The sequence below is a fragment of the Aphelocoma coerulescens genome (assembly GCF_041296385.1).
Source record: "Aphelocoma coerulescens isolate FSJ_1873_10779 chromosome Z unlocalized genomic scaffold, UR_Acoe_1.0 ChrZ, whole genome shotgun sequence".
Classification (NCBI taxonomy): domain Eukaryota; kingdom Metazoa; phylum Chordata; class Aves; order Passeriformes; family Corvidae; genus Aphelocoma; species Aphelocoma coerulescens.
Window position 1 is genome coordinate 37810375 of NW_027184085.1, and position 16852 is coordinate 37827226.

General features: G+C 41.7%; 1 protein-coding gene across 3 annotated transcripts in view; it reads left to right on the forward strand.

The window, feature by feature from the left end:
• The window catches only part of NTRK2 (neurotrophic receptor tyrosine kinase 2), a 209638-nt gene that overhangs the window by 149919 nt on the left and 42867 nt on the right, over positions 1-16852 (forward strand). For all 3 annotated transcript variants that reach the window (XR_011147650.1, XM_069001029.1, XM_069001028.1), the window contains exons 13-14: positions 6250-6380; positions 13238-13410. Coding sequence is in view for 2 of the 3 variants with exons in the window: in XM_069001029.1 (XP_068857130.1) it covers positions 6250-6380; positions 13238-13410 (304 nt within the window). In the remaining variant the exon portion in view is untranslated. The remainder of the gene's footprint in view (positions 1-6249; positions 6381-13237; positions 13411-16852) is intronic.

Below are 16852 nucleotides of genomic sequence, written 5' to 3' on the forward strand. Positions count from 1 at the left end.
ATATTAACCCCAAAAGACAGTAAACACTTGCATTTCAGACAGAGCAGACCCATGCCTGCTACAGCACAGTGAGTTTACAGTGGGTAAGAACTGTGGTGTCCCTGTTGCTCTAGGAAGGTAGGAGAGATCTGGGCACCCTCCAAGGAGCTGCAGCACTATGTTACAAAAGGAAGCCTAATTCTAACCCAGGAAAATAAAAAATCTGGGGTTTAAATATAGATCCTGTGAGCATTTAAATTGTAAACAAAGCAACTGAAAGGTTAAGCTGCAGCAATCACAGATTTATTTGATTTACCAGATGTAGCTCCAGACAAGTAGGAAGTAAGTGCCTGGGAATTAGGCCATTCCTGTGACAGTCACTCATTTGCCTTTCATAAATGCCTCCAGTTCTTCCAGGAAGATCACTTCCTATTCAACCTGGCCGTTAAATGTCTCCTTAAGGCCCACTTAGGATCTAATGCCTGTGAGAAAGCTGACAAATCACTGATGGCCACCCAAGGATAACAGTTTTGCAGCTCTTCAATTATACTGGGGTTTTTTTCCGAAAGACACAAAACAAGACTCAAAGTGCTTCAGAAGCTGTACTTGCACAGGTAACTTGACAAGGTCCAAGTGCCTTTCTGGCCTCGTTGTTCGGTGAATCCTCCCTACTCAGTTTTCTGTAGCCTTTACCAGCACCTTTCATTTAGAACAGAGTACCTGAGGTACTGAGAGGAGAATTTCTGTCAGTTTAATTTACTTCTGTTGAAGAGGTGTGAATTGATTCTCAGCTGTGGACTATTATATATACATATTTATATATAATAGTGTGTACATATATATATATATATACACATGCACATTAAGATACACACACACACATATATAGAGTGTGCATATATATCTATGTGTATACATATATATATGAAAACATTGTTCCCACCTACCAGCTGGGCATGAGCCTTACATGAGCATTTGTTGCTGCTATATGGTAAAAATGAAACAACAATAGCACTACACAAAAATTTATATTGAATAATAAGTAACAAATGTTGTATGGGATAAATGCATCAAACAATCAGAAAGATACAACTGATCTGACCTATTTCTGCACTCAGGCAAGGCTGACAGGTCAAAAGGTTAAAAAAAAAAAAAAGGAAGCCATTGTTGTTGGCTTTTATTGCCACGTTCAAGAGTAGATATCTCAATATGCCAAAATTTCTATTCTGGCAACAGCTTGTAGAAACTGTAGACATGCTGCTATTGCATAATCTGATGGCTGTCAGTTTAGACTTGCTGCTTGCTCTTTGTAGTGAATTTGTACCCTTCTGCTATAGGATTCCAGCAGAAACTTCTTCTTTTTTGTGAATGGCAAGCACTGTACAAATTTTATATACTATCTAAACAATCACTTGGCCATTTACACCTGTTTTTTCTAGCAAGGTCTTAGAAATAGTTCAGTCCACAATTGCAATATAAATATTGGAAAAAGGAATGAAGGAATTTGTAAAACGTCTTTCTGTGGCACCTCATGTCACATCACAAGTTGAGTCTTTTCTGTGACTGCCTTTTTCTTATGCATCTGTGAGTATGTTTATAATATCACCTTGCCTGGTTTCTTGGCATCTTGAAGGTCCTTGTTCTCTTCACAGAGTCCTGGCACAACAAATTTCATCAGGATTGTCCCACATGTGTACCACTAGCAAAATTTTAAACAGTATTCTCAGAAGCAGACTCGGCAGATGATTTAAGTGGGCATGCAACACAAAAGGATCTTATGGTGTTGGTAGTTCAGTGAGCAGTGATGCCTGTCAGCTGTGGCTTTTATTGTCCATCTGTGAGTCCATGTTTCAGTCTCTCCATTAATCTCCTTGCTCTTCTCATGAGATAGATGGGAACACATTTGAAACCTACAACGTTTGTGATATTGTAATTGGGTGAGGTCTTCGAGATGAGACACTCGCATGCATGCAACATAACTATGTAATTTTTGTGCCCCTTAGGATATCCAGCCTTAAAAGGACTAGTGCAATCTATGGATGTGCAGAGATAGGGAGCTGATTTTAGGTTTTTATCACAACCTTGTGGAGAGTGGCTTCCAGTTGGGAAAAAACAACTGGAAACAACTTCTTTTAAAAGGATGTTAAAAAATTTTCCACAGAAAAGTCATGAAAATGACTGGTGAACTGGAGAAAATGTTTTCCTGGGGGGAGGAACTCCTGTCTCTCTGCCTCACCAAGAGCAAGAAGGGTGTTGATTACATGTATTTAATACCAAACCTTAAAAGGTTGCTCAGACTATCAGAGAAAGTCCCTAAACTCCAAGGGAGGAAGATGCAAGCCAGACAAGTTAACGATTTAGAGACAAAGGCATGCATTTTTATTAGCAATGAAATGATTACACATGAAAGCAAGTGGATAGTTCAGACTTTCAAATCAAGACTGGCACAGTCTCTTTCTGGAGGCAGTGTTCTGCCCCGTACAAATCATTCAGCTCAATATTATGCTCCATATAGTTTAGAAGGTCAACTTAGATGGTGTAATGGTCATATATGGTGGTAAAATGCTAAGACCTATTGTTTGTGACAGAGGGGAAACACTTCCACTCTGTCACATTTTATTTTTTAATTATGGGCAAAAAAAAGGTAACAATTTATACTGCTGCATATCCTGCTGTCCGTGGCAGGATTCATTTGTGTCCAGCTCAGGGAGTTCAAAGAGGTAAGGAGATCCTGAGTTGCCTGTTCTGCTGGAACCCACTCCAGAATGTGGTGTGACCCTTTCTGTTCAGCCTCACCGTCAAAGGTAAGGTTACCTGGGGAGTGCAGTCCCATGCCTGCAGATATGTATTGCATCATTTCCAGTGTGACATCCTGTCTGCTAGTGAGTGAAATACCTAAAAGTCCAACACTTTTGGTGAGATGCTTCTGAGACCCTGAGATGAGAAGAGAAACTTTTTCTGCAGTTGTGCTCCCCGTTGCCCTCTAGTTCCCTGAGGTCAGCCATGGGAGCCCCTGCTTCTAAGGGTATGGATGCGTGGGTGTTGTTTTAACAATGCCTCTTTTCAGCATTTATCCTTCTTTAATTTGTTTTGTCTTGCTTTGTATTTTATATTTCACTTCTCTCTGAAGTGTTTCAAGTCAACTTAGCTTTTAGCTTAATGGAACATATTTTTTTACAGTAATCAGTCAAGATTTAAAACCAGAGATTATATGCTCTTAAAAGTACAAATGGCAGGTCAAATGCAATCGCCATTTAGAATCAAAAGGAGGAAAATACACAGCTGTCATTTGAATGTTTGTGTACCTTTTCCTGTGAGACAGTGTTATGAGGTGGCTTCTTTGTTTATATCACCTCTTTGGCCAAATTCTGCTTTGCTTCTTCAATGTAAATCCAGGATAATCTCTTGGACTTTAACAGAGATAATTTGCTTTATCCTGATAGTAACTGAAAGCAGATTTTGACCTGGATTTTCCAGTGTATCTCCTGCTCAACAATCCTCCCACTGAAGATGGTGTCATTATAGCTGGGGCCCTGAGTGTGCTAAACGGATTTTTCCTTAGCTCATATATCCGTCACATCATATGTGTTTGATTTACTTCCATTGTTCTTACATTTAATCTCTGCCCATTTAGTCATACTTACTGTCATTTTTTATTTGTTTAGTAACTCAGTGCAGCTCAAAAAGGTAACAGGAATGGATAGAGCGTAACAAGTTGCAAATACATTCTGTGCAGACCTCTTCTGCGCCTCGCTGTGTTACAGGTTTTACGGTTTGGTTTATGGGATGGATTGTTTATTCAAATGCTTGGTAAGAGTCTTTAACAGCAGCTGCAAGTGTACTACAGAGAAATATTGAATATGTTTCTTATTAATTTTTACTCTATTGTTTGTGAAGTCCTCCAGGAGCTTCACAAAAAACTCCTTTGTACTGCTAGGGCCAACATTAGCAGTATAATGGACTCAAAATGGAGAGGACCCACACAAAATTCAGACTGTCTTCATCACCAAGTCTTTGGCAGCTGTGGGCAAAACCAAATGAAAAACTGCCTTTGATGCCTTTCCCCTCTGGGAAAGAAAGAGAGGCACCCTCCTGGCAGTACTAGTAAGGCAGAGGGAGAGAGAATTCCCCAAGAGGCAGGGTTGGATGGCAAGTTTTTTAGGGGATAGGGGGTAGCACTCATTTATTATCAAGAATTTTTAAAGCTCAGGTGATGAGATGTGCCACACTCCAGAGCTCGGGTGGCATGCCAAGGTAGCAGTCCTTCAGATCTGCTGGTCTGCCTTGTGACCAGTATCATCATCAGAGGGATGTTGGTTAACTTGTGTCTGTGGAGAAAAGGTGTATTTTGGTTGAGGCCTATCTTGTGCTGGCTGCATTTTGAGCCTTTCTTGCAAAGCCAGTGCTGAGAAGGAAATGAAAATAAAAAGCAAATTCATGCTGCCTGCAGGGGACCTGCTCTGGTAGCTGACCAAATAAAGCATCACCATGACAAAACTTAATCTTATGCTAGACCAGTGTGTGACAAGAGTAAAAAATGGAGGTACCGTGCAGTCTCATTTCATATGTACCTAATGGGATGTGTGGCCTCTTCTGGAAGACCTGGCATCAGAAAAGGAGGCTGTCAATAGTCCCCCCTGCAGCCACCAGCTGTGGGGAAAGCAGCAAAGCGTGGCGATTCTGGTGGGCTGTGGGGGGAATCCAGCCTTCCCCACTCTATGCACAGGATATGGGGGGCCTGCTTGTACGCTAGCCAGGGGCCTATTAGCAGGTGCCAGCTGGATCTGGTGGAGATCTGTTCCTCGGGTGTGCTGCCTACCTCATGATGGCAGATGCCTGATGAATCACTCATTCTCCAAGCCTGCTCCAGCACCAGGTTTCCCTCATGTCCCCACACATGGATATGAAGTGTATTTACATGCAGTGTGCTCAGGTTAGGTTGCTGTACACTTAGAGTGTGGGTCTCTTGTACACTGTGGACTTTTCCCAAATGCTGGTGATAGGAATAGGGACAGGCTGTGCCATTTCTCTTTGCTGATGTTATCATCAGCACTCCATTTTCCATCCTTTAGTCATGGAGGCAAGGGCTTTTTTGTGTAAGTGGTCACCTGGTTTGGAATAGGCATGTTTGCAAGTATGGAGGCAGGAGGTGGTCTGAATCTGGATAGATCCTAAATTATTGGCAGGGTTCAGTCCTGGTCCCTGCAGTTAAGCAGCCACGGTGAGATTTTCACCCTTGCAGAAGCCAGACTGATGTCTGTGCACTGCTATTTAATTCACTGTGTTTAAAATTTAAGTTGCAAATGGGCTTCTTCCAGGCAGGGTTAAATTTCAATGTTTGCAAAGACAGCTAAGTGCACTGAGGTTAAAATCACCAGCAGATGCTGTCTGGATTTTACAGTTTCAGCAACACAAGCTGTCCACCCTATTGACAGCTAAGCTGTCCTTAGAACTGCTTTATTTAGCTTCAACATTGCAAATTGATAATGTATTCTACAAAATCTAGTACAATAGTTTAAATATTAAAGATTGTAATGGAAGCTTTTGCTGAAATGAGAATGTAAAATAAGTAAAAAAAAAAAGTTATTTGACTTCAATGTTTGAATCAATTGATTCTGGGCAGCAATTGAACTAAGGTTCTGTCCACTATGTGTACTAAAACCTTTGTCCATCTTTTATTTCTTTTATTTCACATCAATATTGTAAATCATGTTTGTGAGAACAGAATTTCTTATCTTATTGTAACTGTAGTGTAGCACAAAGAGGGGAAGCAGTGGAACAAGTGGTAAGTAAACCGGAGTGTTACGGCGCATTTAGTTCAAAGAGGACACATTTAGTTTTCTTGGTTTAGGTTAATTTTAAAATTTTTTTGATTTGGACAAGAGAGTTCTGCTATTGTTAAAAGTACAAAAGTAGAAAAGCTGTGACAAAGGTTTAGTTTGTTTTCTGATTCACTGTCCTAATATTTTTTAAAAAGTAGCATTGGCTCTTATGTATGCTCTGCAGCAGTCATCCTAACATGATGATAAATGGCCTGTTCCCAGGTGACTCTTAATTCCGTGTCTTCTTATCCAGCAAATGCACTACCCTCCAAATATAAATATATAAACCCAGTCTTTTTGCAGGAAGCAGTGAAAAATTACATGTGGGCACTTTGATTCCTTCCCTACTTTACGGGCAATCCTATCTCCATGTGGCTGTAGGCGTGTAGTCCGTCCCCTCCTAGAATTGCAGCTCACTTCTGACCTCCCTTTTGTCTTCTTTTCACAGTTGTGCATCACATCAAGCGCCACAATATCGTTCTTAAAAGAGAACTGGGAGAAGGAGCCTTTGGGAAAGTCTTTCTGGCAGAATGCTATAACCTGTGTCCTGAGCAGGGCAAGATCTTGGTGGCAGTGAAGGTAAAAGAGTCTAGGGTTACCATTATTAATTCATGGCTGCAACTAATGCTGCTGTATTTGTAAATGATCATGTTTGCCAATTTCATAATCCAGTGTAACTGTTCTGATACATGTGGAAAAGTTCACAAGGCTAATGGAGTGTTAAGAGAATTCGGTATTTGATCTTGCTGTAGATTATAAAATGAGAACTGAATCTTGTAAGGAGAAGGGAGGAAACAGATTGTGTCATGAGGGGGCAAAATCTTTTATGATCTGGCTGAAGTACAATTAGTGAAAAATAATGTCTAGGTCATTAAAAATGCATGTGATACATATGTGTGTCTAAAAAATTAATCTGTTACTTGCTAAGTGAATAGGTTATGTGTATAATTGCTAGACAAAGAACACCTTTCTGTTTCAGGACTGTGCCATTCTTTTAGTCAGCAACTGAAATTCTCTGTGTGTAGTTGTCATTAATACAGCTTGGAGACCAAGCCTTCTTCGCTGCGTGGAGCCATTTTTGTCCCCCAGAATTCAAGAGCTGAGGTTAGCTGTTGACCTTAGCCATGGATCTAGCTAGAAAACAGTATTGGTGAAACTACACTCTCAGAGTTTGCAAAGTTTCCCTGGAAACAATCTCTTATCTCCATCTGTAGTGTTCTGCCAAAAACTAAACAAGGTGTCCAGCATTTGAAATATCTCATTAAGTGCAGGGAGAATGGATGTTTAGAATTTGGGCTGTGCCTAGTGACCAGAAAATAATTTTATCTGACAGGTCACAATTAGGCAACTGTGTGTACATTCTGAATGAAACCATACTGTAAAATAAATCAAGTAGATCATCTTTTTGAATTTGGTAACAAAAAATAGAGTCTTGAATCTGACAGTGGAAGAACACGAAAGGAGGATAGACTTGTAGAGTGCTCCATCAAAAATAGCAGGTTTTTGGGTTTGCCAAGGTTCTAAGCTTTTTGATACTTGGGAGTAGTTCAGTCATGTTGACTGGTGAGAAAAAAATTAAGCCCTGAAGGGATATAGCATAGACAGGAGAAACCAAGAGATAGGAGACGACAAAACTAGATCTGAATGATTTTTCTGTTGTATTTTGTTGAAGCTATAATGGAAATTTCCTTTCCTCTATCACTTCAGGGAACTGCTTGATAGCAAAATAAAAGTATTTCCATTCATTTGTTCCTTTTGAAAGTCCTGACCAAATGGAGCCTAGCACTTCTGCTGTTAAATGCTGCACTGTACTTTCTCAGTGTAAATCAAATGGAAGAGCATTCAGCCTTTAAAGGTACATGTCTCCAAAGATTTAGATGACAAATCTATCCATTTTCTGGGCAAGTTGTTATACTTTTTTTTTTTTTTTTTTTTGCTACCAAATCCTCTCTTTATAGTGTCCTTAATAAGAATCTTGCAGGCAGCTGAGACCAGGTTATGCCCATTTTATGTTTCTGTCATTGTCTCTTAAAGATGTGACTCTGGCTGTTATCACAGAGCAAATTTTTTGGTGAACTGAGCCACTGGATTGATCCTCATGTAACTGAGGGGTTAATTGCCTGATGCTTGTCTCTTTCACTGTGGTTACCAACCACAGATAACAGGTATCCTTCAGTCACACTGGAGGTCAAGGGATGGGGCCTCCACTGGAGTGCAGAGAGCTATCCTGCACTCCAGTGCAGGACTGTGTCTGGACTCCATCCCTGAGCACAGGATTTGGCAGTTTTAGTCGTAGAGGAGCAGTCCTGGGTGCCAGCAGCAATGAGCAGCTCCTCCTGACACACAGGGCTTTAGAGCACTTCAGCTCCATGGGCAAAACCGGAACACACCCATCACTGTGGAATAGATTTGGTGAACCCAGTGGAAATAGGTACTTGCTGAAGAGTAAGCTGATGCCAGGGAGATTTCAGCAGCCAGGAGGCACAGCCTCACCTGCTGTCCCGTTCCAATATAAAAGGGGAAGCCGGGAAGGATTCTTTTGATAGATTTTTCTAATGAAAAATCAAGCACTAACATGGCTATATTATATCTGAAAACCGTTTATTGAAATAATAATAAAAAAAAAACAAAACACCAAATCAAACAACAACAACAAAGAAACCTAAGTGTACTTATTAAAAAAAAAAAAAAAAGCGGGGGGGGGGGGGGGCCGGGAAGAACAGGAAAAAGTAGCAGAAAGAGAGAGAAGAAAGAGAAGGGGGAAAGAAACATAAGGCAGGGGACAGCGTTACCACAGAACCCCGGCTATTTGATTAGGCAGCGGGAGCGTGCGTGTTGAGAACTGCGGAGCGTTTGTGTAGCTGCAGTGGCAGGTTGGCCGCGATTTTTGAAGAGCGGGAGGCTGCGTGTCCCTGCCGTCGGCGGGGAGCAGGCTGCTGTGGTTACAGGAGCGCTCCCGGAGCAGCTGCGGTCTCCCAGCGTCGGGGCGCGGTGGCTGCGGGCGGCGGCGGCTGCCGGCTGGGTGCCGCGGGCAACACGGGGAACACGGCGGCAGCGGCGGTCACGGCGAGATGCTGGCGGCGGCGGCGGCAGGTTGGGTGCGGGCAGCGGCTGGAAACTGGGTGCGGGCGGCAGCTGAGGGCACGAGATCCTCACGGCGACAAGCTAGTTCCCGGAATGGGCACAGCAGGGCAAAGCAGGCACAGGCAGGGAGACAGGACCACAGGGGAGAGGGCGCGAAGGCGGGAGCAAAAGGGGCCAAGCTGACCCTCCAAGCGACCCAAAGCAAAAAGACAAGTCAGACCTCGTGGTGTTGCGGCTAGCCGCTTTTACGTGCCCTCAGACTCCTCCCCAGTTCGGCTTCGCGGGCCCGTCTTTGGCCGGCATTTTTCGCGGGCATCCGGGTACTTGCCTTCACCAGCTAGCGTGTGTGTGGCGGCGGAGTGGGGAGCTGCTCGCAGTGTAATCTCTGCCCTGACTGCCGCGTGAACCTTCTCTGGGCAATACAGTTTTTTATAAGTATTTTCTTCACCTCATTTGTGATATATGTTGAGGCATACGTGTTGGTCCCTCTCACCTGCACAATGTGGGTCAGGTTGGCTAGTGGTTTCTGTCAGCTCCCTGTGCCTTCCAGTTGCTGGAAAACTGTATGGCTCAGGCCTGGCCCTGAGCATCCGTCCTTCTAACTCGACATGTCCCCTTCTTTTCAGCCAGCTGGTATCCAGAATGCTGACGTTGCTTCAGCAAATTATTTAGGAGCTAAGAGGTCCTGAAAAATCTGGGAAGATAAAAAAGATCAGGCTTAGCATAAAATACCAAAGAGCTTGAGCTTTTGCTCCTTTAAAGAGGAGAAAGGCAATTTGTTTAAATTGGTTTTGATTAGTGTGGGCTTTTGGGGGGCAACACAGGAAATACTTTCCATAGGACAAAACCTGAGCCTGGGCATTGTACGAGCATTGCCCCCATAGGACATCATGTCAGCACACCATTTGCTGCAGGCACTTTTAGAGAACAGAGGATGGAGGAAGGAAAAATTACTCGTTTTTTGAGGGCCCATTTTGCTGTGTTTGTTCAAGCCTGGCTCAGTACTGTCTCCTCATAGGATTGGATCCCCCGGCATAGTCTCACAGTAGCTTAGCCTGTCCAGAGAGGGAGGTGAGGCTGACAAAGCACAGGTTAGCAGCTGCCTTTGACTCCCCTGGGAGGTTTTGCTCAGCTAGCAGACCTGCTGTGTGTGTGAGATCAAGAATATTTCCATGGCACCTGCACAGGAAAACCAAAGGTTTCCAATTGTTCAGATCTTAGGTTCTAAGAAGTCTCAAAACTACCCTTTCATTTTTTGAGGAGAGGTACCAGTCAGCTCTCATATGTTGATGGGAAGCCATAGCAATGATTTTGCAGGGGAAGGCTGAAGCAGTAGAGTGTACTGGTGGTAGTCATGTAGCTGTCTTGAGGGTTTGGCTACCAAGTCCTGCTGATACTGGTGACAGCCCCATCCTCTTGCTGTTGCTCTGACTTGCCCATGAAGGCAGCTCTGTGGTGTCAGGGTGGCAAGTTCACACTCGCTGCAGAGCACGGGCCAGTGCAAGACCTCACGGAGTGCAGATACCTGGATAGGGACTCTGTGGAGGAGAGTAAGTGTGGGGTGGTAGTCCCACTGTTACAAGGATGAACTTGGCAGATGTGGAGCTCTTATAAGAGCCAGGGGGCCCCTCTGTTTCCCAAGGAAGCTTGTCCCTCCTCTTTAACTGTGGGCCTGAGTGGCTGGAAAGCACATGTGATTGAATCTCAGATCCTGCTTGGGAAAACCTCCTGTCATGCTTTGTATGCAGAGCTTTGGCATACTTGTCAGTAATGATAATAATAATTAATATGTCTTTCCTCTCTTTGTGCTCTTAAGGTTTTATTTTGGTTTTTTCTTCTTTTCCTTGCACTGAGAACAAGCTAAATGCATTAGTCAATGTCATTTCTATGTAAATTCTGCATACTTACTAATTTTTTCACCTTCCAGTCTCCTCCTTGCCTGACTGTGCCAGCTCTCTCTCATGCATTGTGTCTATTTTGTGCACTACATGAAATAATGAAGAGGAGATTTTGCAGTGGTGGGTGACAGAAATTCTAGTCACCCCATCGTAGTAGAAACCCTGCCTGAGTCTCACCTGAGTTTTAGACTTTCCTGCATTTTGCTGTTTGACAGAAAATGTGGAATTGCCATGGCAACTGCTCTGTCATATGATAATTTTGCTGTTTCTGTGAGATAAAAAGCGTCTTCTCAAATATACAATATGCCATCCTCACAGGACAGAGCTGTCAGCATTTTTACTGTCTTTCCAGGGAAAGAGCCTGCTGGAAAGAGGATCAGCCTCTACTTCTCTCTGTCGGTTTTTTTCCAGATTGCTATTATTTAAAAATGGGTTTTATATGAAATGTTTTTCTAATTCTGTTGTTGAGAAGAATTACAGTCCAATCACTCCATATATGAAACCAACAGAGGAAACTCAAGTGGCAACAGAATTACCAGCTATTCCAGTATATGTAGTATGCGCTGGACTGTGGGTTGGTGCCTGTATCATGTTAAAGCATCATCCCAGAGCTTGGAAGTGTTGGAAAACACTTCAATTCCAGTCCTCACTCAGTTAAGATGTGATTGTATGTGGACCATAGTGGGTAGCAAATTTGATATCCGTGATACATCTGTGTATACTAACATATCATGGCTAGGGAGGCCTTGATGATGCAGTATCCTTGTTGCATCATTATTGGTAAAGCTTTTGGAAAAAGGATTCTGGGCCTGAAGGCATGTTAAGATTCATAAATACATTCCCCAGGGAATGGACATCTAAAGCATAAGTGATTTCTTTTGCCTCTAGGATCCACAGAGCCCAAAATCCACAGGGAAGAGCCCCTGAACTTGGAAGATAGCAATCCATTCTGCTCTACTCCTTGTCCCCCCATCTGAATTTTATTATGGTAGCTGTTAATTTTTCAAGACCCAGGATTGTGATATCACAAGTAAAGCATGTGGTTTTTTCCAACAGTCATCTTCTAGGCTCTTCTTCACACATGCATACATATAATACTAGAAAAGTGGACAGAATTGTCCCTGTTGGAGAAAAAAGCTTGAACAAACCAAGACTACTGCAGCTAAAAACTCAGTTTGTGTGCAGAATGATTGGACAGTATCAACTTGTTCTGTTTCTGTTCTGATGAGTGTGGTTGGTCCCATGCTCTGTATATTAATTCAAGATAGAAAATAAAGTGACTAGATGGCCAGGAAAAAGGCATCCTTAGTTAAAACGTTGCCACTACTTTTGTGTCTTATCTTCCATGGTATTAAACCTAGGTATTGTTAAAATCCAGAGGCACAGAGCCCAGACAGCAGTTTCAGTGAAGAATAAATTGTGAATGTTGGTAACTTGCCATTTTTCTCTTGTGGTTTTAAAATACTGTTTGAATTAGCATAGTGCAACCATTGTACCTATTGAATATAGAGTCTATTAGTGGTTTATTGTCAATTATAATTATTCCTCATTTAATTGCTGTCAGAACTTGCTTTTTTTTTTTTGTGCATGAAAGTGTTTTCTTGCTCATGAAATGTAGTTGGTAAGGAGAATTCCAAAACTGCCTGTGTGTGACAATTAAATTAGTATTATTTCATTTTACAACATTTAAGCCTCCTATTTGATCCAGTGTTGATATATTTCCTTCAAAATTAGAATATGCAAGCTATATAAATAAAAGGGGATGAGAAAAGCTGACACCCCAGAATTCCTCTCTGCATCTGCTTTCCTCCCTGTCTATCACTTTAGGATTTGTCCTCCAGTTACTTATACGTATGCCTAGTCTTAGTCATGTGAGTAGATTTCCACGATTTCTATGGAGTTTCTGGCTGAAGTCTCGGATTATAAATTCTGGTCCAGAGACATACCCTCATGTAAATCTACCTAATGTATAGCACACCACAGGGCTAACATCAGCAGTACATAAAGAATGCACCCACATTACCACCACATATTTTAAACAAGCAGTTTTATTTTAAAGAACTAACAAGAAAGGTAAATATGAACAGGATACTTGGGGTTCCTTGAGTTAAATGCTAAAGGATACAAACCAGCTGTGTAATAGTATATTTTTTGGATGAGATCAGTTTATTTGTTCTGTGTTTGGAAAACACTTGTCACAACAAGAGCATGAGTATTCATACATTGTCTTTCAACAAAAGTGTTTGTTTGGGATAACATGTGGCAGGAGAATGAAAATTGTGTTGCCATTTTTTAATTGCACTTCAGGATCTGCATTTCTAAAAGAGTTATTAAGAAAGTACTTCCTCCATCCTCTGTGCTGTACTGTGTCCTTATCTCACCCCTACAGGGCTGTCCCACATGTTCCCTACCTTCTGTGAACATCTGTCCTTACGTTTTCATTTTCTCCACCAGACGCTGAAGGATGCCAGTGACAATGCCCGCAAGGACTTCCACCGTGAGGCAGAACTGCTAACTAACCTGCAACATGAGCACATTGTCAAATTCTATGGTGTCTGTGTTGAGGGTGATCCGCTCATCATGGTCTTTGAGTATATGAAACACGGAGATCTTAACAAATTCCTCAGGTAAATCCATGAACATGCATTGTGTTTCTGAGCCAAAAGTGGTCAGTGAAGGTAGGTGCTACTGGTACTTAATGTCAGATTAACAACTACCACTGGAAAATGCTGACACCTAGGAAAACAAATTGTATGACTCTCATCTTTTGTACTGGGATGTGGGGCTCTGTTTCTCTGCCTTTTTGGAAGCACCATGAAATCAAGCTTTGTACCAAACAAATGGGAACCGAAGAAATGTTGTTTCCAATATATTTCAGTGTATTCTGATGTTTGGTTATGAATCCTACAGTAGGCATCATTTTCTTACAGGCTTTCTGGTAGCACTTGGAAGATCCCACTCAACACCTATCGCTATCTGTAGGCGGCAAAGAGCTTCTGAAGTCTAACCCCTTTTCTCTTCCCTCCTCTCAGTGTTTTGGAAAGACTGCCATAAATCTGCAGCAAGAAAACCATGAGCCATGGAAACTTCTGTGAATTGGAAAATGCTACATTTTGGGGTCCAGATTAGGGCTTTCATAAAGCTGTTCAGGAATGTGCATAGGAAATGGAAATTTGGCAGTAAAGCAGTTATAAATAAATATATGATACCTAAGGTTCACAACTAGGTAACCCATGATGCAGGAAGTTATGAACAGAGGCCTCATGTATGCCATTTCTACTAGCCTGGACTTGTTGACATAAAAATAAACAGTTAAGAGATAGCATTTGCTCCTATGTTAAAAATGTGAGACTGTTCTTTCAATGTCTAGTGTGTAATTTTATCAATAGCTATCACAAAAGTATTTCAACATCCGGAGGTCTTTCCTGCTAAAGATAGCTAGGGGTACCACCATTTTGGAAAGATACCTCTAGCGAAGCTGTAAAACAATCAAAACTGATGTCCCATTAAATAGGTTCATATTTTCTGTGTAACTGAAATTACTATGATTGCTAATGCCACTATTTATGCATTTTTTGATAGCATATGTGAAATGAGTTTGTTGTCCTTCTACTGTCTGTTGGAAAAATAGCCACACCATAAAAACAAATGACATCAACTAGCATCCTCCCTCATTGGCAGGGCTGACAGGTTTGACAGAGAAACTGGGATCTGAACTGGAGATGCAGAGCAAACACTACTACTTTTCTTAGGCTGATTATCTCTCTGGCAAAGGATTTATGTATATTTAAGAATTCAGGGCATTTACATTTGCCTGCTTGGTCATCTGCTGTGAATCAGGAGAAAACTGCAGTTTCCCTAGATTCCATCCTAGGACATTTTCAGAACACTGAATTTCCATTAGAAGAAGCGAGATTCTCAGCTGATGAGAAATAATTTCTTATTCCATAAGAAATACTTAGCCTTGATTCTTTTTGATTGGCCTTTTCTTACCTTGTAACTCTGATTTTGAATTATTGTACAGAAAAGTAGTTTAGCAGACTGTGTATTTCCTACTTTAGGCCTTCGCTTTTAAAAAAATTATTAATCAGCCCTTGTCTTTAGAACATAAAATGATTATGCTGGGACAAGCTTTTAAACCTAAGCTCCAATTTGTCATTCCTCTCACATTTTCTGCAGCTTCTGCTGCAGACCAGAGGTTCAGAGCAAAGTGGGCTGTTCCATATTTCTTACCCTGCAGCGCCACCAAAGGCTGTTGGGGAAAAATTTATCTCAAAGTTTAACCCAAATGAGCCTGGCTGCCTGCATGCAGCCAAAGGGTGTTCAGATCTAGGACCAAAGCCTCAAACTCATGCCTGCCCAGTGCTTTGTGGACTAGTGGATGATGTGGCTGCAGAGAGTATCTGTCAATGTTCCTGGCTCTTGCAGACACTGAAGATCACCTCATTTATGGCCAGCACCGAGAGGACAAGCAAGCTGGATGGAATGTCAGGAATAACCTACAAATTCCATTAGATATAGACCACGTCCTCAGGGAGGCTAGCAAAAGGTGAAAAGTTCTCTAATTTAGTGGCTCAGATGTTCATGTCTGAGAACACTTATTAAAAAAAAATCATGCAGGATAAAGGTACAGTATTTTTCAATAGGAATTTGCATGTGAGTTTTAGTTGGAGATTTCATATCCTCCCATTTATTTCCCCCCATCAACCTAGACAGATGAATGGCTGCCTGTACATACCCTGTGGCAGCGAGCTGCTTTGCCTGGTACCAGATGCAGTCCCATCAATGCTACACACCCTCCTTAGTTTCTTTCTCACATCTGTCACTTTGCTCATGAAATTCTTCCCTTGGGGCAATTTTAATATCATATTTCTAATTGGTAGTGTCAGATTTGATCTCACAGATTTTGATTAATTTGCAACTCTTTTCCAAACTCCTGTGCCCTTACCCTAGAGACAAATTAAGGCCTCACCTCTGTTGAGAAGGGGAGAGGTGGTCTCTTCTAAAAGAATATTTTTCAGGAGTGGAGTTAAAAAAGGCTCTTGAAAACACAGAAAAATAGAATGGGTGGGAAAGCATATTCAGAACATTATAAGCTGTATCAAATGAGGAGTGATTGCCAGATGACCTCATTGATTGGATAAGGATTACGTAGTAATTCTTTCTGTAAAACATTGTTCATATGAATGTTTATATCTGTATTTTCAAGATACTAGGATGTACATGCATACCAGAGCTCACGTAGTTAAGACGGGTGAAGCACGTGTCCCAGTACTTCACTGTGTTTTCCTAATGCAAAATATCTCTGTTTTTGCTGAAGTGCATACGAGTATTCTCATTAATCAGTTGATTGTTGTTTCTTAGGGACTTGCTAGCTGTTGAAAAACACATATTTCTAAAGCTGTTTTGTTTTTCCAAATAGTTTTTTTTTTGTCCTGTTCCTATTGTCAAGAATTCCAGTTGCAGGCAGGATTCACCCTTGGTGATGAAATAAGCAAAAATCCTTTCCTGCTGAGCATTTGGGTAGGAAAGTAGAAGTATAAATTTAAAATTGCTGCCCTTGTTTCTCAAATGGAGAAATTAGTTCTTTCTTGTTTAATGGAAGGGTCAATGGCCTATATCCCTGCAGAAATCAAGGAATGCCAGTCACAGGAAAAGTGATGCTATGCATGCCACTTCATTGCCTTTCCCTCAATTGTTTTTCACTCTTACAGAGTGATAAGATTTCCCCTTGGTTCCCAAACAGGTTTGTTTGTCAGCCTTTCTCCAGTAAAGATTACTAGAATGGAAGAGGAGAAAGGTGGTGCTTTCTGATGGGTGTTATTGTGAACACATATGCCTTATTTCCTTGAGTAATATATATCTTGTTTGTAATGCTCTTCACATCACTTATCTTTCACACAATGAAGGAAAACAGTAAATGAAAAAAGCTAAGATACAAATTTTTACCTATTTCACCAAGGAATTTATAGCCCTTTTGATGGAGTTGTGTGGGCTGAGGCTCACTAATGCCTTTCACCTCTCTATCTTACAGTGGCCTATCAGTTTATCAGCTTGTGTTTTGGTGCA